We start from the raw sequence: 27,552 nt of genomic DNA, 5'->3' as shown, positions 1-27,552 counted from the left end.
AAGAGATAAGATATTCTCTTGCCCAAGGTCTTATGAGTATTGTGGGAAAAATATAATATGGATAAAAAAAATTGTTTTGATAAGGAACAGAAGTTAGAAATTAGGTGAAGGAAAGCAACATATTCAGACATGATTATATCCTAAAGATAAAGAGTGCTCTCCTAGTCTGATAGGGCCAAGTGTAGTATTAAGCACATGAGGGAGTCCTATTAAAAAAAAAAAGGGCATATGAGAGAGTCTTTTTAGGTGTAGAAATAAATATGAAAAGAAAGGAGCATCTTCTTCATTTGAAAGTATTGAAACAATAAAGGTGGAAATAATATTATAAATGGAGGGAGAAAATTTATAACATGGAAGCGTGTCATGGATGAAATACCACTGATTATAAACCTTTATTTGAATAAGCATGTGACGGGGGATCTGATGGAAGTAGTGGTGACTCGTCGTGGGTATTTTAATTTTGTTTGATTTGAAGTGAGGAAATTAGTAGGAGGTGGTAAGACTGGTAAAGACGCAAAGTGCATTATTTTAAAACACAAAAAATACTAAAGTACCATACGTATGACCGTAACAGAAGCAAAGATAGATAGAAAGAGAGAGAGAGAGACAATCCATTAATGTTTTGGTCAAGTTTTGTTTCCTTTGTTTCTTAAAAAATACCCAAAAAAAAAAACTACCTTCCTTAAGAATAGAAACGCATCGCAACTCAGTCGCAGCTTTATCTTCTTATTACTACCTTCTCAATCCTCTCCTCTCCTCTCCTCTCCTCTCAATGCTTTTTCCACCACTCTCTCTATTTCTCTTTCTCTTGCTGTAGACTCTATTTCACCACTATAAACACTTGTTGTTTGTATTACCTTATCCAAATAGGCAGCTCGATAGAATAATACAATACAATACATACGTATTCGCAGCTTTTAATTATTATTTATTACAGCAATTGATTGTATTTTGTGTTTGTAAAATTATGTCTGGAATGTTGTTGAGATCATCATCGTGGAACAAGAAGGTGAAGCAAGTGATGTTGATAAGGTCGTCAGGGTCAGGGTCAGAGAGATGGACTCAAGCATCGGGAATCTCGACCCTCCTTCAAGTCCCAATTGGCCGGCGTGAGTCCTTCATCGGAGTACAAGAGCGTTACAAGTGGGACCACGGTGGTTCTTCCTCTTCCTCCTCTTCCTCCTCCTCCGACCATAAAATCCGCAGGATTCGTGCTGAGGCCAATTGCCCCCGTTGTTACAACCACATGGATCTTCTTTTCTCCTTTTCTTTCTCTAATCGACACAATTTGATTTCCCCTCCTCCTCCTCCGCCGCCGGATAATGATCATCATGAAGATCCCAAATTCAAGACCGGAGCTGGAGCTGGAGCTGGAGCTGGAGCTGTCAATCTTTGCCCTAATTGCAAAACTGCATACTACTTCCGCCCCTACGGGATGTCTCCTCTTCAGGGCAGCTTCGTTGAGATTGGGACTAGACCATCCACCAGGAACAACAACAACAACAACAACAATAATGCTAAAGGCGGTGCTGGTGGAGATGACGACTTTAATAATAATAGTAATAGGAATTCTAATAATAACAATAACAATAGGGTTGTTAGAGATAGATCCTCCTTTTGGGACACTTTAAGATCCTACTCCTATGCTACTTCCGGTGGCAATGGAGACCCTCCCCCTAATGGCTTGGCTGTCCATACTCCTCCTGGACCCCCTTTTGCCCCCGGGGTTAATGTAATTCGCGCAGCTGGCCCTGGTCCTAAAACTGGTGGTCCCGGCGGTGCAGATAATGGAGGAGGAGGTGGAGGAGAAGGAGGAGAGAGCAGTGGATGGGGAGGGTCCAATTTAGGCAAGGATTTGCCCACGCCCAAGCAGATCTGTCAGGGCCTCGACAAGTTTGTTATTGGTCAACACAGAGCCAAAAAGGTCTCAATCTCTTCTTCTTCTTCTTCTTCTTCTTCTTCTTCATCATGCTTTGTTTTCTTGCCGTTACTATCACATTTCCCACTTCCTTAATTTGTTAATCATGTTTTCCACACGCCCATTCATTTTCCGCAACACTTGAACATGCACACTCCAACACAACTCAGACAACACTTTTGTTGTTGTTGCAGCACATGCATGTAACAAACTCTTCTATCTCTTATATTCAGCATACATCAACATTTAGGTGCAGTTCATTACTTCTTTATACTTTATCCTCAGTATTTCTCTGGAATAGACTAACAATGCACATTTAACCAATTCAATTCTTTTTTCTAAAATCTTATTTTTACTTTCTCTGAAACTTATTCTATGGATGCTTTATGTTTATACTGCAGGTTCTTGCTGTTGCTGTATATAATCACTATAAAAGAATATATCATGCATCCCTTCAAAAAGGGTTAGTTTTTATTTTTATTTTTATTTTTTTTATGATATACATATAATCTGGAATTCATTCTGATTTTTGTTCTCTTTTTTGAATGGGAACACCTTTTTCGGCACTGGCAGAATGTTTTTATAGACTTTTATAGTTGTTTTGGGTTGATCTAATAGAATGGAAACATTGGATTTTAATACTAGGTCAGGAGCAGAATCAGGAATTCCAGACAAAATAGATGATGACGATAATGTGGAACTAGAAAAGAGCAATGTGCTTTTGATGGGCCCAACTGGTTCAGGTTTGATTATAACTGAGCAATGTTCTTCTGTGACATCAACTTAAAATCATTGGCGGCCTACACATGATTTATTTATATCTGCGTGATCAAACTGCATTTCTAACTTACATATCGTAAAAACAGGGAAGACATTGCTTGCAAAGACATTAGCTCGATTTGTGAATGTGCCCTTTGTCATTGCTGATGCAACAACATTAACACAGGTAGGCCTATTTCTCATTGATGTATTGATTCTAATTATTGATTAACATGGAATGATGGACTAACAAGCTTTAAAAATTAGCATCAGGTCAAGGCTGTGTTTGTACTTTTATGTTTCCTTTCAGTTTTTTATAATTATTTTCTTTCAGCAATAGTAATTATTCATGCATGTTATCTATTACTAATTGCTATGGGAATTTCATTGGAATAGGAAATTTCGCATACTAGTAGATGGCATTCACATACTCTGTTATTACGTTAATTATTTTCTCTGGCAACTGGCTACATTCCTTTGGGGTGTGGAATTATTCATTTACTTTTTATTTATTACCATTCAACTATAGGATGCAATATTTTTCAAAATAAAAAAACTATAGCATGCAAATGCTGACCTTTTTTTTCTTTCTTTTAAATTTTCGCAGGCAGGTTACGTGGGAGAAGATGTTGAATCAATCTTGTATAAGTTGCTTGCGGTATGCTTCACGTTTTGCATCTTCAGATTTCAAACTGACATTCCTTTTTAATCAATTTGGAATCATATATTGTGAGCATTTTCTTGTTCTTGGAGTTCTGCAAACATCTCATGATCTTTACAATAGTTTGATTGCATAACAATTAGAATCTATTTAGTTTATTAAGAGGGGAGGTTCTTGAGGATATTGCCTTGTTACTTGAGATGAATATTTTCTGTGTGTGAAGACTTTGTGTCAAATTTCAAAAGGGAAAAATATTTTTTCAAACTTTTTTAAAGCTGAGATTAAAATTTTTTGGCTTGGGGCTATAGATTCTTTCCTTTTGTTCTGCTGACATGAAAGGGAGTGTTCCCAGTCTATATGGGTTGTGTGATCATAATGTAGAATAAAATTTCACTAGACCCATCCTCAGTCTCTGTTGCCGATGCACTTCCTAGCCTTTGGAGTTGCACATAAGGATACCCACCATAATCGCTACACAGTGGGTTGTTCTCACCACATAATGCATGACCTCCGACTTGCCATTCAACAACATGTCTTGGGATAACTTGTGGAATTCTGAATTTGCTCAGCTGCATGATTTTTGTATGTCAATCCTTTGGCTGATATTTGGTATGAGGTATTTTAGTTATTGCTTAACTAAAAAAGAAGAAGATTATATTTGGTGTGAGGTATCTTTCTATTGGATGTTGCTTGTGCACTTGGGTTGTGCCTCCATGGTATGTTTTAATATTGGCTCATATAAAAAAGTGGGTGCTTAATGTTACATTTTAAGTAACCTGTGATATGCTCTGGGTTCTATGAGTTCCTACTGTTTAGTTTGGTTGTACTTCGGTTTGAAAAGTTTACAGTTTGTTCAGAATTTTCAGGTAGGAATAGGCATATTTTGAAAATAGGAACTTGATTTTTTCTATTTATTCTAGTGGGAGATGGATTTGAAAGTTCTCATCTTAGAAGGCTGAGAAGAGGAGATGCATGAGCTTGGTTTTGAAGGTTCTCACCTTAATAAAATATTTTTAAGAAGAATTAGGCTTCTTTTGAAGATAGGATTTGGATTGTGTTCTAGACAATTCTAGTGGAAGTAACAAGAACCAACAAAGGTAAAATGGCCAATGGTGGACCGCCTATCAAAATGACTACTAGCCCAATCAACATTACTAAAACTTGTCACATATAAAGAAGTATAAGGCTTGTATAACAATCCTCACCCAAGAGTGCCTTTCAGATTATGCAAGATATGACAAATAGCTTCATAGTGAGGTTGAAGATGAGCATTCATATGCTAACCTCACCAATTGTATAAGTAATATTAGGGCCAGTTGCAGTAAGTTAAATCAATTTCCCAATCAACCCTTAGTATTGACTGACATCGGGAAGCAAATCACCTTGCTGTCCATTAAGTTTAATAGTAGTCCACAGAAGTATCAATAAGAGATAAGGACTCTGGATATTCAACACCATATGTCTGTGTAAACCCTTTTGTTACCAATAACGCGTTAAAGTGCTCACCAAAACCATCAAGGAGGTAATTAACAGTGTAAACCCAATGATATCCTATTGTTTGGTTCCCTGGTGGAAGAGTAGTGAGCTCCGAGGTTCGATTCTTGTGAAGAGCAACTCATTTTCTCACCCACGGCAAGTTTCCATCAAGATGAAGACAAAGCCTGCTCAAAGATGAGGAAATATAGATAGAGGACATGGTACAAGCAAAGAAATAAAGACAAAGTGAAACATGATTATTGGAAAAAAAGAAAAAGAAAAGAGTAATAGGATGTTGAGTACAAGTATATTTATCTCATCATAAAGAAATAGCCAAATGGATCCGGCTCCTCTCTAGTTTAGTGTCTCATGTTTTCTCCTGTTTTTAAACAGATGAACAACATGTGGTGTCTATAAAATCTAATGGTAAAAACAAGGCCACATCAAATTATCATTTATTTCTCTTTTACTCCACTCTTCAGCAGTAACCCACTACTCACACGCCAAACACCACTACACCGAATCTAAGAGACTATCACAAACAGAGTTGCAAGAGAGGGGGAAAGAATGGGCTGAGAAATTGCGGAAGGATAACAAAGGCTTCTTGTGTATTTTTATTTTTTTTGATAAATAAGAAAGATGTATATTCAAGAAACTACCCCATGAAAACATAAGGTAGGGAAAAGAGTACAGAGAGAGAAACAAAAAGAAGAAGAGAAAGACAAGAAAACAAACGGAAAACAACAAAGAGCTAATTACAAAGGAGAGAACTAAGGAACAAAGGGAGAGAGTCACTAGAGGTGAGTCCCCAAGCCCTAGACCAATCAAATAGAGAACCACAAAAATAAGCAAGCAATTGGTCATCGGATTTGTCCCTGTCCTCAAAAGTCCGCCAATTTCGCTCCCTCCAAATACACCACATTAGGCACAACGGAGCTAAATTCCAAATGCTAGAAGAGTGCTTTCCAAACCAATTCCACCAACCGAAAAGCATATCTGCAACCGATCTAGGCATGACCCAAGAAATCCCAAAGGATCTAAACACCAAGCTCCACAACTGATAAGCTTTTCCACAATGGAGAAGCAAATGATTCACCGTCTCCCCATTACAACGACACATAACGCACCAGTCAACAAAATCAAAGCCTCTACATCGCAGAATGTCCCCTGTAAGAATCTTCTCCCAAGAAGCAGTCCAAACAAAGAACGAGACGTGCGTAGGAGCCTTAACCTTCCAAATACCTTTCCAAGGAAAGATAATAGGCAAGGGGCTTCGAAGCCTATCGTAGAACGAGCGGATGTTAAAATCACCTTTCTTCGACAATTTCCATATCATACGGTCACCTTGCTCAGATTGAGGTAAACTAGAAGCCAAGGTGTGAAGGAAATCAACCACATCTCCCGTCTCCCAATCATTAGGATCCCTAAGTAAAGGAACCTTCCAGCTTCTTCGAGCCTCGGTCCCCAACCGTTCGAGAGACGAAGCAACAGAAACCTCTCTATTAGTGGCAATCCCATACACTACCGGGAAGGATAGGTGGAGTGGTAAGTCCCCACACCACTGATCTGTCCAAAACTTCACTCTATTCCCCGCCCCTACCTCAAACCGGATATATTTGCTAAAAGCCTCCCAACCTTTTCGGATACTTCTCCATAGACCACATCCATGAACACCCCTGCCTAGCTTGGAAGACCAACCCCCCCACTCTACCCCAAACTTCAAAGCTACGACCCTCCTCCAAAGACGAGACTCCTCAACCCCAAACCGCCATAACCATTTTCCTAATAAGGCTCTATTAAAAGTAGTTAACTTCCTTATCCCCAAACCTCCATTAGCCTTAGGAGCACACACCTTATCCCACCCCACCAAATGAACCTTCGAATCCCCCCACAAGAAGTCCCTCTGGATCTTCTCAATCTTATTAGCCACATGCGAGGGGATAGTAAAAAGAGATAAATAATAAGTAGGAAGACTAGAGAGCGTACTCTTAAGAAGCGTCAGTCTACCTCCTTTTGACAAATACAACTTCTTCCACCCGGCCAACTTCCTATTAATTTTCTCCAAGATAGGATTCCAAATAGAAGGGGACTTATGGGAAGCCCCCAACGGCATACCAAGGTAGGTCATAGGCAAAGACCCAATCCGACAACCAAGAATCTCTGCCAAGGTATGGACATTATTCACCTCCCCTATTGGAACCATCTCACTCTTCAATACATTAACCTTCAAACCTGTCACAGCCTGAAAACAAAGGAGAAGCATCCGCACATGAAGGATCTGCTCTATTTCCGCATCACAGAACAGGATAGTATCATCCGCAAATAGAAGATGCGAGACACATTCCCCTTCACCCCGTCTCCCATCAGCCTTAAAACCCCTGATCAAGCCAGCACCTTCAACTTTTTTCAACATCCTACTTAAGACCTCCATCATGACCAAAAACAACATTGGAGAAAGCGGGTCTCCTTGTCTCAATCCCCTCGAACTCCCAAAAAAATCAGCTGGAGCCCCATTAATCAAAATAGAAAACTGGACAGTAGAAATACAAGTGCGAATCCATCTACACCACTTCTCGCCAAAGCCCATTCTCTTCAAAAGATCTAGAAGGGCCTCCCAATTCACATGATCGTAAGCTTTCTCAATGTCTAGCTTACAAATCACCCCCGGGATCTTACTCTTTACTCGACTGTCAACACACTCATTGGCAATAAGAACTGAGTCAAGAATCTGTCTACCTCCCACAAAACTATTCTGAGACTCAGAGATCAATTGATCTAAAACCCGTTTCAATCGATTTGCCAAAACCTTAGACAAGATCTTGTACAAGCTCCCCACCAAGCTAATAGGCCTGAAATCTCGAATATTAGAAGCATAATTCTTCTTAGGAATAAGGGCTAAAAAGGTAGCGTTCAATGATTTCTCAAACTTACTATGATGATAGAACTCCTCAAAAACTGCTAGAACATCACTTTCCACCACTCTCCAACAATGATGGAAAAAAGCCATAGAAAAACCATCTGGACCTGGAGCTTTATCTCCAGCCAGCTCATTAACAGCTAGAAGAATCTCCTCCTTCTCAAATCTCCTTTCAAGCCAACCCCTCTCCGACCCATCTATCTGATCAAAATCCAAACCTTCCACAAAAGGCCTCCACTCCTCTGTCTCCTGATACAAATGTTTATAAAAATTTACTACTTGGGCAGCCACCTCGGATTCCTCCTCATAAATCACCCCATCCACCTCCAAAAAACTCAGATGATTAAACCTTCTACGGGAATTAGCCACCTTATGGAAGAATTTCGTATTATTATCTCCTTCCCTAATCCATAGCATCCTTGATTTCTGTCTCCAAGAGATTTCCTCCAAGGAAAGAAGTTTCTCAACTTCAGATCTCACCGCAACTCTCTCACATGTCTCTGCATCAGAGAGGCCAAACTCCCCTTCCTTGGCATCTAATAACTTCAAAGCCTCTAATAGTTGAGTCTTTTTGCGTCCGACATGACCAAACTCCAACCGATTCCACTGAACGATGTCTTCTTTCAAAGCCTTCAGCTTTTTGGCAAACACAAAACTAGGAGTACCTGAGAAAGAATGCTGATTCCACCAAGAATGCACTCTTTCAGTAAACCCTTCCGTCTTTAGCCACATATTCTCAAACCTAAAAGGGCTTTTCCCCCTCGCCATTCCCCCTATCTCCACTAGAATTGGGAAATGATCTGAAATAGGGCGAGGTAAAATCCGTTGAATCACATCCGGATAATGTTCCTCCCAATCGGGAGACACCAAAATTCTGTCTAGCCTAGACATCGAGGGCTGATTTGATCCGCTAGACCAAAATTCTTGTGTATTTTTATGTGTGAACTAACTGCTAAATGCTAAATGCTAGTTGTGGTTGTGTGTGTTTAACTGCTTCGGATCTGCACTTGTTGGTTTGTTTATCTTTTTTGTTGGGATTTGGTTGATTTCAGACTTGGTAGTTTGATACTGAGCTCTCTCTTGCCATTTCTACCGTGGGTTTTTGTCATGGGTCTGGTTTGAATTGAAATGAAATGGATTTTCTCCCTTTTGTTTCTTTATTTTTATATTCAATATAATTTTTTCTTTGTTTGTGCTTATGGGTTCTCTCCTTCCCTTGAGGCTCTGTTTATGTTTATGGATTCTCAGATCCGGTGATATTTCTGGCATGATTTCTGACGGGTCCTTATCATCCACTGCCAAGTGCAGTGGGGTGTGAACAGTGTATTTATTGCCGAAGAGTGCTGGTAAAATGGAAATAAATGATGTTGTGATGTGGCCTTATATCTTACCATTAGATTTTGTAGATGATTTTGTAGATGCCACGTGCCATTTACCTGTTTAAAAACAGGAGAAAACATGAGACACTAAAACGGGAGAGGAGCCGGCCCCTAGCCAAATCATTAGTGTCCGAAAGAGAGGAGGATGGAGTAGGAACATCAGACAGAGAGGATTTAGTAGAGAGCTAATAAGAAACAACACATCTATCTAGAAATTGCCAATAATTCTGCAAAGGATTTATAATTGGGGAAGCAAGGTAAAGATATTGGAAGAGTAGGAGAAGGGAAGTGAAGATGTTCTCGTGCATTCTAGGGTTGGATTGGTAAGCTCTGATACCAAGTTGAGTTGTGAAATACGAGATATTAAGTTTAAAAGAGAAAAAGTGCAGGAAGTAAATCCAACAATCTGAATACAATCATTTTAAGCAGAAGGGTATTTTTACCGTAATCTGGTGTGGTGATAATTACCGTTTTAGCCACCTTCAAAAAGTCCACCCCCTCAAAAAAAAAAGAAAAAAGAAAAGAAAAGAAAACCTTTGCTCATACTAACGTTACTGCAGCTTTTTGCTCGGTTTTTCTTAATTTTGTATGCTATAAGTGTTCCTCCCTTTCCCCCTTTTATTTGTATAGCATCTTCGGTACCTTTCGACTGGGTCCCTTTTTTTTTTTTTTTTTTTTTTTTTTGAGTGTGTTTGTGAATTTCAATTTACTTTTGCTCCAATTTCATCTTATATTTAAGCTTGATATTTATTTTGTAAAATTCAATATCAAAATGCAGCATCTTTAGCCGTTCAGCTTGTGCTTGTTTATTATTATCAGTGGACTAATATTGTCATGCTTGTCCTTTGGCATTTAGGCAGCTGAGTTCAATGTACAAGCAGCTCAACAAGGAATGGTCTATATTGATGAAGTTGACAAGATAACTAAGAAGGTTTTGTGACTTTTTTGGCTTCACAATAATTTAATTTAATGTGTAGATACTTTTATGTCTGAATTATTCTCACTTGTTTGTCATTTTTTAGGCTGAGAGCTTAAACATTAGCAGAGATGTTTCTGGTGAGGGTGTCCAACAGGCACTATTGAAAATGCTGGAAGGAACTGTGAGTCAATTGGTTCTACACTGCATTCTTTATCTATTATGTTACTTGTTAAAGATAAATCTTTTTTATTTATTTATTTTTTAAAATATAATAGCCGGGGGAGCGGTATATGAATCCTGGATATTTCTGTTGGAAACACTAGGAAGTGCCAATTGGTTAAACTACAAGGCTCTTGGCACTTATTAAAGATAAATCTTTTTGGGTGAACTTTTGAGCTGTTCTGGTTCTGGCTTTTCTAGTTTATGCATTCCTTTCAGTGACCTTTAGAATCATCGACACATGAGAATCACCTATAAATGTCATAATGTCATATAGTGCAATCTAGTATGCATTTTTGGCCCTATAGGTTTCTCAAACTGTATGCACAGTATCAAGCATCCCTCTTGTGATGCTTATGAAAGTATGTGAGGAAGAAGTTTTTTTTTTTTTTTGATAAGTAGTATGTGAGGAAGAAGTTAATGGTATGGTAATAGAATTCCTTGTAGTTATCTGAACCTTTTGAGAGAGGCTAGCAAGTAACACATCATGGACAGAGTATATCTGAAGGGGTTCCTTGGAAGAGGTGTTAGGTAGAGAAGACTCTTGTTTGAAATGAACCAAAAAGTATCTTTATTTAGAAGGGATAATGCTCTATGGGGGATGGGAGATTGAAGAACCTGGTAAAGCAGTTTGAGTTTATAAAAAAATTCATTAGAGAGTAACTCTACATCAGAAATTAGTGGCTTTATGTGGTTGGAAGCTACTAATTGGAAATTTAGAGTCCTATCTGGAGAGTAGTGATAGATGGTTGGAGAAATATTTGGTTGAGATAGTTTAACGTGTACTTTTGGGATGAAAGGGACAAGGCATGAACTTGATGATTTTCTAAAGGAGAGTTGGTTTTCAAACCTTGTTACGTGCATAGAAAGTGCCTCTTATACTTTTCCCAGTTGAGAATTTTTACTTTTCAAATGGGTCTTAGTTATGCAACTGATTGCAGCTAGATATATCTTGTTGGTGATGGTTATGCGGCCATAGTTTGGCAAAATTGTTTTGTTTGAAAGTTGAAGTGCAAAAAGGTCTTGAAAATCTTCTTGATAAAGATGATGATCTGGTTGCTCACATAAATGCCTTACAGCAGAAGAGTTATTACTCTATTCCAATAGCAGAAGAAACCCACCATTACAGTAAAAAGAGTGTTTAAGTTCAATTAATTTGGAATAAAGATCTTTTGATGAGTATATTAACGGTTACATATGTAACCATAGAGACTTAATTTGAAATATTAAAATGGAACTTATAAAAAAAAAAAGGGAATAAAATGATGATGTGCTAGGTCTGAATCCCAAGTCAGCATTCCTGGTTAGGTTTTCATCATGCTAACTGCAAATAGAATCGCATAGCTGCTGAAAATTCTGCCTAGAGTTTTGCAGCTCAACTGGCATCTCCTGGTGTTTCCAATGGAGATGTCCAAGGTTCAAAACCCCCCCTCTCCCATTATTGCTATCAAATTTATCAAATATAGCTGCTGAAAATTATGTAGATTCCTTCCTCTCAAATTGAAGGTGGTCCTAGCTGCTCCAAATAGTATAAGATGAGGACTGTAATGTTGAAACTACAGAATTAAGACCTTAGGGTTGTAAGACATAGCAAGAGACCATATATAGTGGCCAGTAACAGAATTATACCCAAAGATGAAAGATCATCTAAATCCTTAGGATTGGGTTTGGCAACACGGAGGGGGAGGGCTGGGAACCCCATCTCTTGTCCTCATCCCTGCCAAGTTAAATGCCATTGAGTTCTAGCTTAAATAACACCTTCTATTCTTGCAAAGAAGAGTGGATGTTGAGGTTGTGGGTTCAAGATCCACTAGGTGCATGTGTAATACTTTAAAAAATCCTTGCCAAGTTTATTGTGCACATCCCTTTCTTGCAAGAAACAAAGATCCCACCCTTGGCCCTATCCCCCTTAAATATGTAATCATCAATGTGTAAATTAGTAAAATTATTCATATAATTAGCTATAAAAGGAAATTTCAAATAATTTCTAAATGAAGTTAAATAAATATTAATAAGCAATCCAAATTCCAAACTAAATCAAGGTCATTGGGGTTTTAGAGATTTAAATTTATATGTGCAGGTTTATTTTGGTATATTTGCATAAATAAAGAGTCCCCCTTTTGTTCGGTTTCGTTTGTCCACAATTCCATTTTGGGATGTCCCAAATATTGTTCACTTTGAAAAGTCATTGATCCTTTTTTATTCAATTTATTTGTGTTTAAGTCAATGTTGGTAAAAGCGAGGGGCGCACTTAAGCACAAAGACCTCTTGGGGCCTAGGCGCGAAGTGCGCATTTAAAATTTTTTTTTTTAATAAATTTAAAAATAATTATTAATGAGAAATGCAACAATCAAATGATCAAATTATCATAGAAATTGAAATAAAAAATTTTATATAATTCATATAACATTTAGATAAGCCCTACTTTTGCAATTTTAACTTCAAGTCATTTTATTTTTTTGGATAAGCTAGATATGAGTACTTCCATGTAATATCCTTTCTTAAATCTCCAATATCCATAATGCCCTATGACTAATTAGTAATATTAGTTAATAATTTAATCACTTGTAACTCTATAGGAATTAGTCTGCTATGTTCAGCATCAACCACTAAAGTAACTAAACAATTACCACAAATATGTTATATCGTACTTTTTTTTTTTTTTTTTTCCATGAATGAGCTAAGAATATGAGAACATAGCAACATAGTAATTGGTACCAAGCAGATATCCAAAAAGGAAAAAATAGAATAAGAAGAAGAAGCTGGGTGGGTTGCTGTTTCAAGGAGAAAAATCAAGAGAAAAAAAATAGGGAAGAATTGGGAGGTTGTGGGTTGGGTTTTAGCCTTTTAGGACAAATTACACTCAAAATATCTTTTTTTGATAAGTTACACTAAAAACATGTCAAATCAATGGTTTATATCAATAATGTCAAGATCCTAAAGTTTTATTTCAGTTTTGATTTATTTTTTTGAAAAATATAAAAAAGCGCCAAAAAGCGCTGGAGCCTTGGGGCTTTGAGTTTTGAGCTTAAGCACGCTTAAAGCGCGCTTTTAACAACATTGGTTTAAGTTAAGAAGGGTAAGTTTGGGAACTAATAAATTTTTTATTTCAAGACAGTGCATTAATTAAAATTTCCTTTAAAAGTTGGATTTTTCTAAGGTGGACAAATAACAGGGGATAGAGGACTCTCCTCGCTTTTCTTGGGCATTAAAGTCTAGTTGGATCCCTGCTTGGTGGCTCTAAAACCCAATTGAATAGATGCATAGTTGCATACCCAAGTTCGAACTTATGAGGCTACAACATAATGCTCCACCTTGCTCTGGCAAGGGAAGGAGGTGCCGATAGAAGTATTGAGTGTATCAAATAAGGTGCATGCATGATGTAAAGACACTTAAAATAAGATTTTTATTAACTATGCTAGATGATTAAGGATCTCAGGCAAGGTTGTTAAAATTGGGATCTTACATAGGATCGTAAGAGGTAGGTGGGATCGTGGATCGTAGGATCGGATCGTAGATCGTAAGATCCTACATATTTTCATATTTAAAGCAAAAAATACATTGATAATGATTTTGTATGTTGGATAATCACGTAAATTGTGAATTTATCTATAAAAAAAAAATTTGCATTATATGATGTAATTTGCATGTCTTACATCGCTATGTTTATTCTAACGAATCAAATATATTTACATTTTGACCCAATGTATCTAAAAAGTTCAATAAATGTTTAATTAGCAACCAAATACCAAAATATTTATCAACAATATGGAAATATTTTCCAAGTTTTAAGTTCTAAGTTTAAAATCCAAAATAAGTTATCAAATGGAAACTAGCTAACTAAAATATGAAATCCAAAAGTAAGATTAATATTAAGGTAAAGTGAACATTTAATTATTCTCGTTATAGGGTTCTTATGACTACCGTCCTAATCATCATCAACCATTTTATCATCTATGTAGACATTGTATATTTGTATACTCTTTTTTTTTTGATAAGTAAGAAGAGAATATTTTTTTTTTTTGATAAATAACGTAAGAATATTATTCATAATAAAAAGATTGCCAAACCGAGTACATTGGGGATGTACTATGGGGGCACAAGTCAAGAAACAAAAGAACAACGGTCAAGAAACAAAGAAAAGGAAGAACAAGAAAAATGAGAAAAAACCACACTCCATTCAAAGAGAGTATGTAGGAAAAAAGACTTAAGCTCCAGTAAAGAGTGTTCACAACCCTCAAAACTTCTATCATTCCTTTCACGCCAAATGCACCAAATCAAGCAATGAGGCACCATTCTCCAAACATCAATGTGGCGATGTCGCACAAACTTTCCTTGCCAAGCCTCAAACAACTCAAGAACAGTATGAGGCATAACCCATTGAATACCAAACAAGCAGAAAACCATGGACCACAACTCCCAAGCTATGGAGCAATGAAGTAGAAGATGATCCACCGACTCCCCACTCCTCTTACACATATAGCACCAATCAAGCACCATCACTCGTCTTTTACGAAGGTTATCTGTTGTTAAGATCTTACCCAAGGAAGCAGACCAAGAAAAGAATGCCACCCTTGGGGGAACCTTTGATTGCCATATCATTCTCCATGGAAAAGAAACAAAAGTAGGAGGGTAGAATGAGTTATAATAACCTCTAACCTCAAAACCTCTATTCCTTGCAGGTTTCCAACAAACCTTATCAGGACCAAACCCCCGCACCGTCGAAGAATAGACCAATTCCATAAACCGGTCAAAGGCTTCTTCTTCCCAATCTTGTGGTGGACGACGAAATTGCACATTCCAGTGAAACCTCCCAGCAGATCAACCCATAACTTCAGCCACCGAGGAATCCTTTGACCTACTAAGACAATAAAGCTCTGGAAATGCCTCTTGGAGAGTACCATCCCCACACCACAAATGCTTCCAAAATTTCACTCTAGTACCATCCCCCACATCATAAACAAGGAATTTAGAGAAGTTCAACCAGCCACTTCTAATGTATCTCCACAGGCTGGCTCCATAAGGACTTGTCACCTTTTTCGTACACCAACCACCCCAAATATTCCCATATTTTGCCTCTACAACCCTCCTCCATAAAGCATCAGTCTCCATGCCATACCTCCACAACCATTTACCTAGCAATGCAGAATTAAAGTTCCCCAACCGTCGTATACCCAACCCCCCCTCCTGCAAAGGCCTACAAACCTTGGCCCAATTAACTAAATGTATTTTAGGTTCACCACCAATCCCATTCCACAAAAAGTCTCTCTGTAATTTCTCCATATGCTTTGCCACCTTCCCTGGTAAAGGAAAAAGGGAAAGAAAGTATGTAGGTAAAGATGAGAGTGAGCTTTTAATGAGAGTCACCTTACCCCCTTTAGATAAATACATTCTCTTCCAACCTGCTAATCTCCTCTCCATTCTCTCTAGGATAGGATTCCAAACAGATAAATCCTTAAATTTGGCACCTAAAGGAAGACCCAAGTATTTCAAGGGCAAAGAAGACTGCCCACACCCCAACAAACCCACCAACTCCTCCAAATTGTGTACTCCACCAACAGGAACCAGCTCAGACTTCCCCAAATTAATATGAAGCCCTGAGACCTCCTCAAATCTAGCAAGTATCGCCCTCAAATTAGCAATCTGAGAAGGTTCAGCATCACAAAAAATCAGAGTGTCATCTGCAAATAAAAGGTGAGACACCATCACTGATGAACCAGCCGTACTACCCACAGAAAAACCTGAGAATTGCCCAGCAGAGGCAGCCACATCCAACATACGGCTTAGTGCCTCCATCACAATATCAAACAACAACGGAGATAAAGGATCCCCTTGTCGAAGCCCCCTAGAGCTACCAAAGAAATCAGTTGGGCTACCATTGATCAGAATAGAAAACTTTACAGTTGAAATGCAATACCATATCCATTTTCTCCATTTTTCAGAGAAACCACAACGCTGCAGCATATACATTAAAAAATCCCAGCACACATGATCATATGCCTTTTCCACATCCAATTTACATAACACACCTGGAACTCCTGACTTCAATCTACTATCAATACATTCAGAAGCAATCAGGACGGAATCCAAAATCTGTCTACCCTTCACAAAAGCATTTTGTGAATCCGAAATAAGCCCATGCGCCACCCTACGAAGGCGATTAGCCAACACCTTAGAGATAATCTTATAAATCCCGCCAACTAAACTAATGGGCCGAAAGTCCTTGACCTCCACAGCATCCACTTTCTTAGGAATAAGGGCAATGAATGAGGCATTAAGACTCTTCTCAAACACCGCCTGAGTATGGAAATTATGGAACACAGCCATAATTTCTGTTTTCAAAACGCCCCAACAAGACTGGAAGAATGCCATTGAAAAGCCATCTGGACCAGGTGCCTTGTCACCATTGAAACCATTAATCACCTCAACCACCTCTTCTTCCTCAAAAGGCCTATCTAGCCAACTTGCATCTTCCACCGAGATACTAGCAAACTCCACATCATCTAATACGGGTCTATTAGCCACATTCTCCAAATAAAGCTGCTTATAAAACTGAGAGATACAGTCTGCTATAGCAGCCGGGTCTGAAGACAATGCCCCATTCACCATAAGCCTCTCAATAGAATTAACCCTCCTATGAGAGTTAGCTATGCGATGAAAAAATTTAGTGTTCCTGTCACCTTCCTTAACACAAAGAACTCTAGATTTTTGCCTCCAACTTATTTCTTCCAACAGAGTAGCTTGTTCTAACTCATCACGGATTCTACCCATTTCTACCCTTTCCTCTGCTGATAAACCCCGACTCTCCTCCATATTCTCAAGAACACTTAGGTCCTTCCACAATTTTTTAATCCGAACTTCAACATGACCAAACATCTCCACATTCCATCTTTTCAAATCATTTTTTAAGAGCTTCAATTTATTGGCCAGAATGAAACTCGGTGCAACATGAACCTGATAGGAATCCCACCAAGACCGAACCCTATCCACAAAACCTTCATCCTTGAGCCACATATTCTCAAATCTAAATGGCATACTCCCTCTCTGGAAGGATCCACCCTCAAGAACAATTGGAAAATGATCCGAGCACAACCTAGACATCCGTCTTTGAGAAACTGTTGGAAACCTATCCTCCCAATCTGCAGAAAGCCTTCGAGACAACTTCTCTAGAATTTGACCAAGTAAAAGAACCCCCTTGCAATGGCAAGTCAATGAGACCCTGTTCTGAAATAAAATTGGAGAACTCCCGCATAGCAGTAGTGAAAGAATTAGACCCCAATCGTTCGGAAGGGAACCTAACCACATTGAAGTCCCCACCCACACACCATGGGACACTCCACCAGCTATTCAAGCCACAAAGTTCCTCCCATAAAAACCTCCTGTCTCTGTGTAAATTAGGACCATAAACACCAGAAAACGCCCAAACAAACTGATCTGACACATTTGTAAACTTACAAGAAACCGAAAATCTCCCCACTGCTTCCTCCATTTTATTCACAACCCGAGTGTCCCACATCACTAACACCCCACCAGAAGCTCCACAAGAACCTAAGTAAGACCAATCAACATGTTGTCCACCCCACAAGCTACGAATCACCGCTCTATTAATCAACCCCATTTTGGTTTCTTGAAGACAAACCACATCTGGCCCCCACTTTCTAATCAAGTTTCTAACCCTAAGCCTTTTATCCTGCTCATTCAACCCTCTTACATTCCAAGAAATAATCTTCACATTCATTGATAAGACACTAGAGCCCGCTCAGAACTTACACTCCTTGCTTTATTTGGATCATACTCAACCTTCAAAGATGTCAACAGATTCTTCAACTCCCGTTGCCCTTTCTGGCCTGACTTGACCAACTTCGTCTAATCACCCTCCTCACGTTTCTTTTTATTTTTCTTTTTGGCCTCAATGGCTAATAACAAACCAGTAATCTGCTCCTCAAAACCTTCCAATGAAGTGCCCACAGATTTCTTGAAAGCCTTTATCCTATTGGTTACCCACTGTGATAGCTGGCAACTATCCACACTCTCCTTACACCCAATCTCCTGCACTTGACTAGACTCCAACTCAGTCGGATCTTCCGTGGCCAAAGGTAACACAACTAATGGCTCATCACCATCCTCACACAAATTCTACGTTTCACCAACTTCCCACAACTCACTCTCTGACCCAGGAAAATACTCTACTAGCCCCGCACAGTCATCTGCCCAACTAACCCTCTGCCCTTCATAAGTACTAGAGTCATTGCCTGGTACACAATCTCCCTCCAAACTAGAGCTGACTGACATACTATCTGGAGAACGATACAGAGACAATGGGAGCACTAATCGCCTGCCATCACGTAATTGTAAAATCCAGTCTCTGGAATTACCCCAAGACTTATCTAAGTCTCCCACCAAATCCTTTATAGTTGGGCCAGCTAATTGAGCTCCCTCAAAAACAAAATTTCCCGGACCTTCCAAACCCACAAAATCCTCCTCCCCAACCACCGATGCCTCTGGAATATCCAAAGAAGCTTTCGCCGGTACTATCGGATTCGTTGCCGGTTCCGATATCATGCCCGATGGCCCAACCGGCACCAGTTTTGACCCACCCAGCTCTTTGATCGGCGACATCAGAACGTGGGAGGCTTGAGCCACCACCGCTGGTCCAGTCGACGCAGTGGGTGGCTGGGCTAGAGGGATCGTGATGTCCTCTTCTGCCTTGTCCACCACTTCTGTCACTGCTAAGGATGGATTCATGTCCACCGATACCCACAACGGCGTCGCATGTTGCTCCGATGCGGTGGGTGTGGTCCTTGAGCTCTCAACTTCCTTCGTGGAACTCCTACCTGAGCTCGGTATACTTAATCCAGTCTGATATGAAGCCTCCAGAGCCTTAAGTCCAGAAGTTGAACTCTCGCCAGCCTCAAAGGATAGTGGGCTTGACAGACCCAGGCCCAAAGTGGGTTCTTTTTTGCCCAACAAGGCTTGGGCATTCTGTTTGGCTGAGCCCAGACCCACACTAATATTATGGGGAGTCTTACTCACCCATTTTCCAGCCTGTTTAACACCTTTAACACCATCCCAAGATACCCGCCTCTTTCCAACTTCATTCACATTCACAATCAAACCTCTCCCTAACCAACGTCCCTTCCTCTTATCACGTAACTTTCCAAACTCAAACATATTTGAATTCAAATTGGGCTTCAAGGAAATATTGCATTTATTACCTTCCGGGATTTTCTCCTCAAAATTATTCTTACCGTTAATACCATCTTTCCATCCCTCACCACCACCCACGGCTGACTGGGAACAACTACCAGCCTGAGTTCCAGAAACTGCTACCTGTGTGCAAGAATAATCACTTGGAAACTCCACAGAATTCATCACAGTACCAGCCTGAACTATTTCTTTGCGGAGGGGCTGCTGAACCTGCTTCAACCTTGCCTGTACTGGAACTTTGACAGCCTCCACATAAGACCTGGCAGGTTGATATTTTGGGGTTTGCTTAAACCTGAACGGTACAAATTTCGATCCACCCAACGCATATTGAGAAGGTTCTAGTAGCCTTCTTAATTCAATCCCAAAGGTTCTCCATCCTTGTTGTAATTTTCCGGCAGGAATAATAATAGTTCGCCGCAGCCCACCTACCTTAAGCTCTGTCACTGATAAGTACTGCCCATACGAGTTGGACCCCCGCTGCATCGTGTAAGCAATATCCCCTTCCCTGAACGTAAAGAATTGTTTAGGACTAATCCCACTCACGGTGTGTTCCAGATTCCGCATTGTCCAAAGAGAAGCACTCTTGCCCATAAACACCGATTGCATGTAGTATTTACCCCGTTCAAGAATCTTAAGGGAGAAAAAATTCCCACCTTCCTCAATCACCAACTGGAACAGCTTAGATTCAATAAAGAAACTACGAAACCCCCCCATACTATCCCTAGGAAATAAGACTAAAACAGGATTTGTGGCTAATTCGAGGTAGCCGGGCCTCCTCTCAACTCAGAGAGAGAGAGAGCATTGCTTTTGGTTTTTAGCCCAAAAGAGTAGCAGTAAGAAGAGAATATTATTAATAAAAGAGTAGCAAGAAAAACACAAAGGATTCACGATAGTGAACAAAGGAAAAAAGAACTAAAAAGACAGGAGAGTATATTTGTATACTCTCAATTATTCAAGTTATATTACTCAACAACAATTACAGAGCATGCTCAAAAAAATCAATCAATCAATATACAAATATAAGCATACTAATAACGTTATATATAAGAAAAACATTTTAGTAATATTATAACACAAATTAGTATATTGATCAAACAAATTTAACAGCATTATAGCTTAAAATGTAGCAAAACTAATATAAATTCTTCATTTAGAAATGATGAAGTATTCCTTCATTTTTATTACAAGTGAACTAAAAATTAGAAAATATTTGCTTAGGTTAACATAATTTTATAAAAAATAAAAATAAAAAGCCATACCATCACAACATTGAAAAATAACAACCCTTAAAGCTAGGGTTGTCCATGGGTCGGGCGGGTCGGGTTTTTGCCCAACCCACAACCGACCCGTACAAGATCGGGTGGTTGTTTTCAACCTGCAACCGACCCATAGCAGTAACAGGTTCGTCGGTTCGGATTGCTGGAGGGTGGTTGTCGGTTTCGGGTGAACCCGATTATCACTGGAATCCTTTGAAAAGCGGCGAGATCTCGTCAGATCGGGCGAGATCTTGCCAGATCCATCCAAGATCCGGTGAGATCTAGTCGGATTCGGCGAGATTTTTGCCAAATCATGATGAGAAATCACTGGTTCGGCTGGATCCGATGTTTATTGTGCCAGAAGTCGACGGATTTAAGTGAAAAAGTTGCCGAAATCTGGAAAAAATGGCCGGAATCTAGAAAAAGTGGTCGGAATTTGGGAAAAAATGGTCGAAATCTGGAAAAATGGCCAAAATCTGGAAAAATGGCCAAAATATGGAAAAATGGCCTGATTTTAATGGACGTCGGGCAGGTTGGGTTTCACGGGTTTTAGAGGAAGAGATCCGACACCTGACCCGCTGGCGTCGGGTTTTTGGAGTCGGGACCCGAGTCCGACCACCGGAGCCGTCGGATCGGGTGATTCCGGGTCGGGTCCAGGTGGGCAGTTTATTTGGACAGCCCTACTTAAAGCTTTATCAAAACCAAAAATTTATTCTTAAAAAAAAAAAAAAAAAAAAAAAAAAAAAAAAAAAAAAAAACTGATGTTTTGTTAGGATCGGTAGAATTAGTAGGATCCCGTATGATCCTATGATTCTATATGATCTTACACGATCCTACCATTTTTACGATCTTAGTGCGATTTTAAATGTATTGGTGAGGCGAGATTGTAAAATTGTGCGATCCTACGATCTATATTGCGATTTTGACAACCATGATCTCAGGTGCGGTGTGGGGACCCAAAGTCCAAAAGACCTATTAAGTGGTGTGAGGTGAGGGAAAACCAAATCCTAATTGAGTCCCACTTTGCCTAGGTAGGGGGAATGTCCTGCACCTTATATGGAGGCCTTGGATTCTAATTGGTATGAGGCACTTTAAAACCATAAGGGGCAACTTGAAGCGGACAATATCATGCCTGTGATGAGTTGAGGCGTGACATGGGCCCCTTTCAAATGTGAATCCTATTGTTGAAACTTTGGTCTTTAAGCTTTCTCTTTCATGAGCCTCTCTTGTAGTCACATCCCTGCTATATACTTGCAATGATTATATTATTATTTATTTGCATTACAGGTTCCCTCATAATTTAAACTTAATATTATATAAATTTTGTTTTTGTTTTTTTTTTTTTTATAAGTATATATTATATAAATTTTGTTTCGGCTTATATGTTAATGTTTGTAGAAGGAATTTCTGCATTCCTTTTTATTTTTCTCTTTGTTCATAATAATTTTTTAGTTTTATATATTATTTACTTGTTATGTAATTGTTAGCATTATGTTTGTTATTATTCTAACAGTAGAATAATTTCTTCTTGTCTAGATAGTTAATGTTCCTGAGAAGGGAGCAAGGAAGCATCCAAGGGGTGATAACATACAGGTATACGAGGCCTAAATATGTCCTTTTCTGCCTTCTCATAAATTATGTTATCTGTTACATATATTTCTTATGGTAATGATCATTCTTGCATTACCTAATTAGAATCTAGGTTCTACTGAAGCAAAATCTATAGATTGTTAATTCCTTTTGGTTACTTTTTCTTAAAAAAAAAAAAAAAAAAAAAAAAATCCAATGAGTACAAGCTCAAATGCAACCTTCTTCCTTTGTAAGAGCATGGTGAAGCATTCATTGGGTGCATGTTTAATTTACCGATAAAAAATTATAATATATGTATGTGTTACAGTCTAATTGATTCTAGGTGTGTGCTCTCTCTCTCAGGTTTTTTTTTTTTTTTTTTTTTTTTTTGGGTATATGGTGGCAGGGTGCATTTGCAGTTTTCCATGTATCACTGCTTTTAGCTTTCATGCCAGTGCCAAAGCCAGCCAACTACTAGGATATTATACTTTCAATATTGGTGTGTGAATAGCTCATGTAGTTGACGATGGGTAAAAGGTATAAGTCACTGCCAAAAATACTAGATTGACATAAATGGCTGCCTAATCAATGAATGATTGGATGGCTGCCATAAGTAGGCACTCTTTTTCTTCCGTGGAGGACTTCCTAGACTTATGCAATGTCTTTAAATATTGTGGCTCCCTGTTTACAAGGGGCCTCATTTTTGTTTTATGGAACCAGTGAAGGAGCACTTGTTTTTTTTTTCAGCTTTTTGTTAGGGTTAGTCATATCATGCATTTTCCTTGAGAACTAGTTAAGGCAATATGTAGGATAAGCCTCTTCCTTACGATGAAAGAAAGGAGTCATCCTAAATGACTTTTTCTTACCAGAAACAAATCTCTCTGCGTTTGTCTTCTGTTCTCCTCAGAAATGCCTAGGCCACATTTGGTATACTATAATAAACACTGACTATTCTTAAGGAATATCTATTCTATTGTTCGGTTGTGTCTGTGGATTATGCCTAGGGCACATTTGGTTGTAGACTATGGTATTCATCTTGTTTAGAATCCAATGGGTGATGTCGAAGGCTGTTGTTGATCTGCTAGCTTGTTGGTAAGGAAAGTTTGGGCATTATCGCAATGGTGTTGTTTTGATGGTTGTTCCAAATTGTTTGATGTGGTGCATTTGGCAATAGAGAAATAACTGGAGCTTTGAGGATTCTGAAAGGTCATTACTATATCTGAAATTTTTTTTCAGAAATTTATTGGATTGGATGTCAGTTGTCGGATGTCATTCTATATTTTTAGTTTGTGATTTGATGGATGTTTGTAATTTGTGTTTGATTGTATTGGTCCCAGATTGTATATTGACTGTATAGGGTGACTTTTTTTTAGGTTTGATAAAATTTCATTACTCATATATCAAAAAAGTTTATAAATAGGTGTATTATAGGAAATTTGACTTAAATATGATTTCATTTCACCATCTCATCATGTTGTACCAAATTGTGGAATCAAATCCAAGGTTATATTCCCATGTTGTCACCAAACAATTGAATGGTAATAGTTACTCTATTCCACCTTCTTGTATGCCTTGTAATAATGATTCCTATTCCCATGCAATTACTACCATTACGGTGTACCAAATGAGCCCCTAGTTTGCACTTATGTGAGTGAATATTACCAATTTTTTAGGTTAGCTATTGCTTTGGTAATATCATCTTACATTCTTGTATATGATTGCAGATAGATACAAAAGATATCCTTTTTATATGTGGTGGAGCATTTGTTGATCTTGAAAAAACCATTTCAGAGAGGTGATTCCTTCAAGTTTTCTGTTGCAAAATTAATCAACCAATTATCTCTCTCTCTCTCTCTCTTGTTCTTATAGTTTTTAAGAGCGTTCTTGACTATGAAATTATTCATAACACTAAGCAGGCGTCAAGATTCTTCAATCGGTTTTGGAGCACCTGTTCGTGCAAATATGAGAACTGGTGTAGTTACTGATGCTGTTGTGACATCATCCTTACTCGAGTCGGTGAGAAATAAGACCCTTTAAAGTCATTGACATGGGAATTTAAAGTTCGTATTTCCATTTATATATTTAGAATTTTTGGCCCGTCTATTATGAAGTTCATGTACTCATAAGAATGAAAGTTTTTTTTTTTTTGCACCTTCAGGTTGAAAGTGCTGATCTTATTGCATATGGTCTCATACCAGAGTTTATTGGCCGTTTTCCAATTTTAGTTAATTTGTCAGCTTTAACTGAGGACCAACTTGTTCAGGTAATTCTGCATTATACTTTATTATGGTTTTGCTTGGATTTTTAAGCCATGTAATTGAATGGTTGGATGTAGTGACCCAAAAAGGAGGGTCTTGCATTCTATGAAATCCCACATCACCTAGGGAAGCACATGGGAATGTGTTTATAAAGAATGATCTCCCTTCAATGTGTAGAGGCCTTTTCCCCAGCGCAACCTGGGGAAGAACAAAACCGTGAGAGGTATGGGCTCCAAAGCGGATAATATCTACACAATTGGGGTGGGGTCGTTACATTGGAACTCATACTCTGTGTTCTTTCCTAGGTGGGCTTTTATTTATTCAAAGTCTTATATTTCGTTTGGTTTGGGAATGGAAAAGTGGGAGGATAGAATAGATTTTATTTCTCTCAAGGAGTTTGGTTGGGAGATTGGAAAGTGGAGGTATAAAAAAACTCGTTTGTTTGAGGAGATAAGTGAGAGGATAGAAAAAGTAGATTGTATATATTTACTCTCATGCCCCTATTATTATTATTTTTTTAAATGTATTTTATTAGGGAAAAAAACTAGAGTTGGGGTATAACTAAATAGTGGGGTAGAATGGTAATTACTGTAAGTCCCCTCTCTTTCCCCCACATTTTCTATCTTTTTTTTTTTTTTGGGGGGGGCGGCGGGGGGGGGGGGGGGGGGGGTGGGGGAGGCGGGGGTAGAAAAGTGGTGGACCCAGGGAGAAAATTCCCCCACCCCCCAAAAATAATCACCCCAACCAAACACCCCCCTCCCCCCTTTTCTCTCCTATTTTCTCTCCCCTTTTCACCCGACCAAATAGGCCATTAGGGAGAAGTAATGCATGCTAATCATTTGAAAATCAATGTAAATCATCTTTCATTTCATTATAATTTATATGTTTGTGAATGATGTTGAAATTGTTCACATATTTGAAATAGTGAATGATATTGGATGCTTGTGAATATTTGGAACATATTTCTCTCTATTTGGCTATTCATTCCAGCCTAATGAATTAAGTCTGAACTCTAAATGAACATTATATCTGACACCAAATTTTATTTCATAACTATAGTAATTATTTTGTTGAGGACCCATAGCTGACTCCAAAATTTTGGGACTAGGCCTTGGTTGTTGTAATAAAGAGGATTATTAGTGTTTGTTAGAGATGTGATGTTCTGGACTTCAATTGTATCTGTGAATTGGAAAAGCTGCATTTCTTTTATTATCATATGTTATCAATTTTGGGGCCAATGATGAGAAATTGATCTTTTTAGCCCCATCCCTCAATTTAAATTGATCTTTTTATCATATGTTCTGGCTTTTGCTTGTTTAAAGTTTAAATGGAGATGGGCAAGCCACTGTCATTGTTTTTTTTTTTTTTTTTTGATGAATAGCTGCCATTGTTTCAATAAACGGACAGTGTATTCCTCATTTTTGGAATATCTACTAAATTTCTTTTTTATTGTTGTTCTGCAGGTTCTCACGGAACCAAAAAATGCTCTTGGTAAGCAGTACAAGAAATTGTTCAGCATGAACAATGTAAGCATTTTGCCTACGCATGTTTTGTCATGCGCTCTCTCTTTCTCTAAGCATGTAACTGAATTTGAGTGTGGCCTTTTTATGTCAAACACATGAACTTTCTCCTAATTACAGGTGAAGCTACATTATACAGAGAACGCACTGAGACTGATTGCTAAAAAAGCAATGGCTAAGAATACTGGTGCCAGGGGCTTAAGGTCCTTACTGGAAAGCATTCTAACCGAAGCCATGTATGAGGTATGCAGTTGTTGATTGCTTTGCTCTTGCTGAGGCTGAGGACCTTGATTACCATGAAATCATATGAATGCTTGTATGTTTCAGATTCCAGATGTTAAGATAGGAAATGATAGAATAGATGCTGTTGTGGTTGATGAGGAGTCAGTGGGCACAGCAAATGCACCTGGATGCGGAGGGAAAATTCTTCGTGGAGAAGGTGCATTGGAGGGTTACCTAGCTGAAACCAAGTTGAAAAATTCAGCGGTATGAATTCATATGTAATTATGCAGGGACCTGTTCCCACCCTTGCATTTTTCTGAGATTCTAGGATTCTTTCTTCTAATCAATATCAAAGGTGTGATAATCCATACCTTTGCATGCACACATGATTATCTAAGTTGTTTTTTAGGAACAGCTTCTGATTATCACTTGTTAGATCACTTGGTTTCCCTAAGAGTACATCCTTGCCCATAGAACAATAGATAAAGGTCGTACCCAGAGCACAAACACCTCACTTCTGTGGCGTTTGGGAGTAGTGATTGGTAGGCAACCTTACATCCTTTTTTATTTTTGGAGATGTTGATTTCTAGACTCAAACCTACGACCTGTTACTTTTGGTGGAAAAAACCTGCCATAGAACACTAGATGATTTCTATAATCCATAAAAAAAAGATGATTTCTATAATCCATAAAAAAAAAGATGATTTCTATAAATACAGATTGATGTGCCAATGAGTTCTGGCTCAAATGACTCTGACAAGAATGAGATGGAGGAGAGATCATGGTTTAAGATCCATTGGGTGTTTATGTGATTTACTAAGAAGAAATGTAAACAGAGACTGATGACCCAGTTTAATCTATTTGTTTTGGGCCCTTGACCTGATTTTGCAGCACTGGTGTTCTAGAGTGAGTTTGGTAATTACATGGCCTGGCTTTACTTGTTTGCAGGATAATGTTGAACTGGCTGAGGGAGAGTTGCAGGAGGGTGAATCAGAGCTTTCATCAAGAGCCATGAGCATGTAACATTATTATAACCATAATTGTTGTTAGGATGTGCAAATTTCATTTTGTTATTTTTTAAATTGTAAATCACATTCATAGTTTGGCGTAATTACTCCCTTGTAAAACAGCACAGCTTCTGGTTCATTTGCATTGAATTATAGGGAAAAATGATAAAAGAAAATGTAGCTTTGCTGATGTACACAGCAGACTGTATAAAATTGTTGCATTTGAGGAAGGGGTTTAGTTTGAACAGATTATTTTTCTGCATCA

The 27,552-nt window shown here is 38.6% G+C and overlaps 1 protein-coding gene across 2 annotated transcripts; it reads left to right on the top strand.

The window, feature by feature from the left end:
* The first annotated feature begins 546 nt into the window (after nt 1-546).
* LOC126699540 (CLP protease regulatory subunit CLPX1, mitochondrial) lies at nt 547-27,552 on the top strand. 2 transcript variants are annotated; one of them, XM_050397426.1, is made up of 15 exons: nt 564-1,924; nt 2,320-2,381; nt 2,564-2,661; nt 2,785-2,864; nt 3,285-3,335; nt 9,967-10,041; nt 10,133-10,210; nt 22,248-22,304; nt 24,005-24,075; nt 24,197-24,296; nt 24,439-24,543; nt 26,002-26,064; nt 26,179-26,301; nt 26,386-26,544; nt 27,229-27,552. In XM_050397426.1, exons 1-15 carry the CDS (start codon nt 968-970, stop codon nt 27,301-27,303), a joined length of 2,154 nt encoding a protein of 717 aa, XP_050253383.1. In that variant the 5' UTR covers nt 564-967; the 3' UTR covers nt 27,304-27,552. The 2 variants fall into 2 exon arrangements, with proteins under 2 accessions (XP_050253385.1, XP_050253383.1); XM_050397428.1 differs by lacking the exon at nt 26,386-26,544 and having other exon boundaries at nt 547-1,924.

The sequence above is a fragment of the Quercus robur genome, chromosome 9, assembly GCF_932294415.1.
Source record: "Quercus robur chromosome 9, dhQueRobu3.1, whole genome shotgun sequence".
In the NCBI taxonomy this organism is placed as follows: Eukaryota; Viridiplantae; Streptophyta; class Magnoliopsida; order Fagales; family Fagaceae; genus Quercus; species Quercus robur.
The sequence above is the reverse complement of the archived record's forward strand: the minus strand, read 5'-3'. Positions and strand labels throughout refer to the sequence as shown.

Excerpts from the sequence above, each read along its gene's own strand:
- LOC126699540 (XM_050397426.1), top strand. The coding sequence starts at position 968 with ATGTCTGGAATGTTGTTGAGATCATCATCGTGGAACAAGAAGGTGAAG. Across the intron at positions 1,925-2,319 it reads GTCAACACAGAGCCAAAAAG|GTTCTTGCTGTTGCTGTATA; the intron begins GTCTCAATCTCT and ends TTTATACTGCAG. Across the intron at positions 24,076-24,196 it reads GAAAAAACCATTTCAGAGAG|GCGTCAAGATTCTTCAATCG; the intron begins GTGATTCCTTCA and ends AACACTAAGCAG.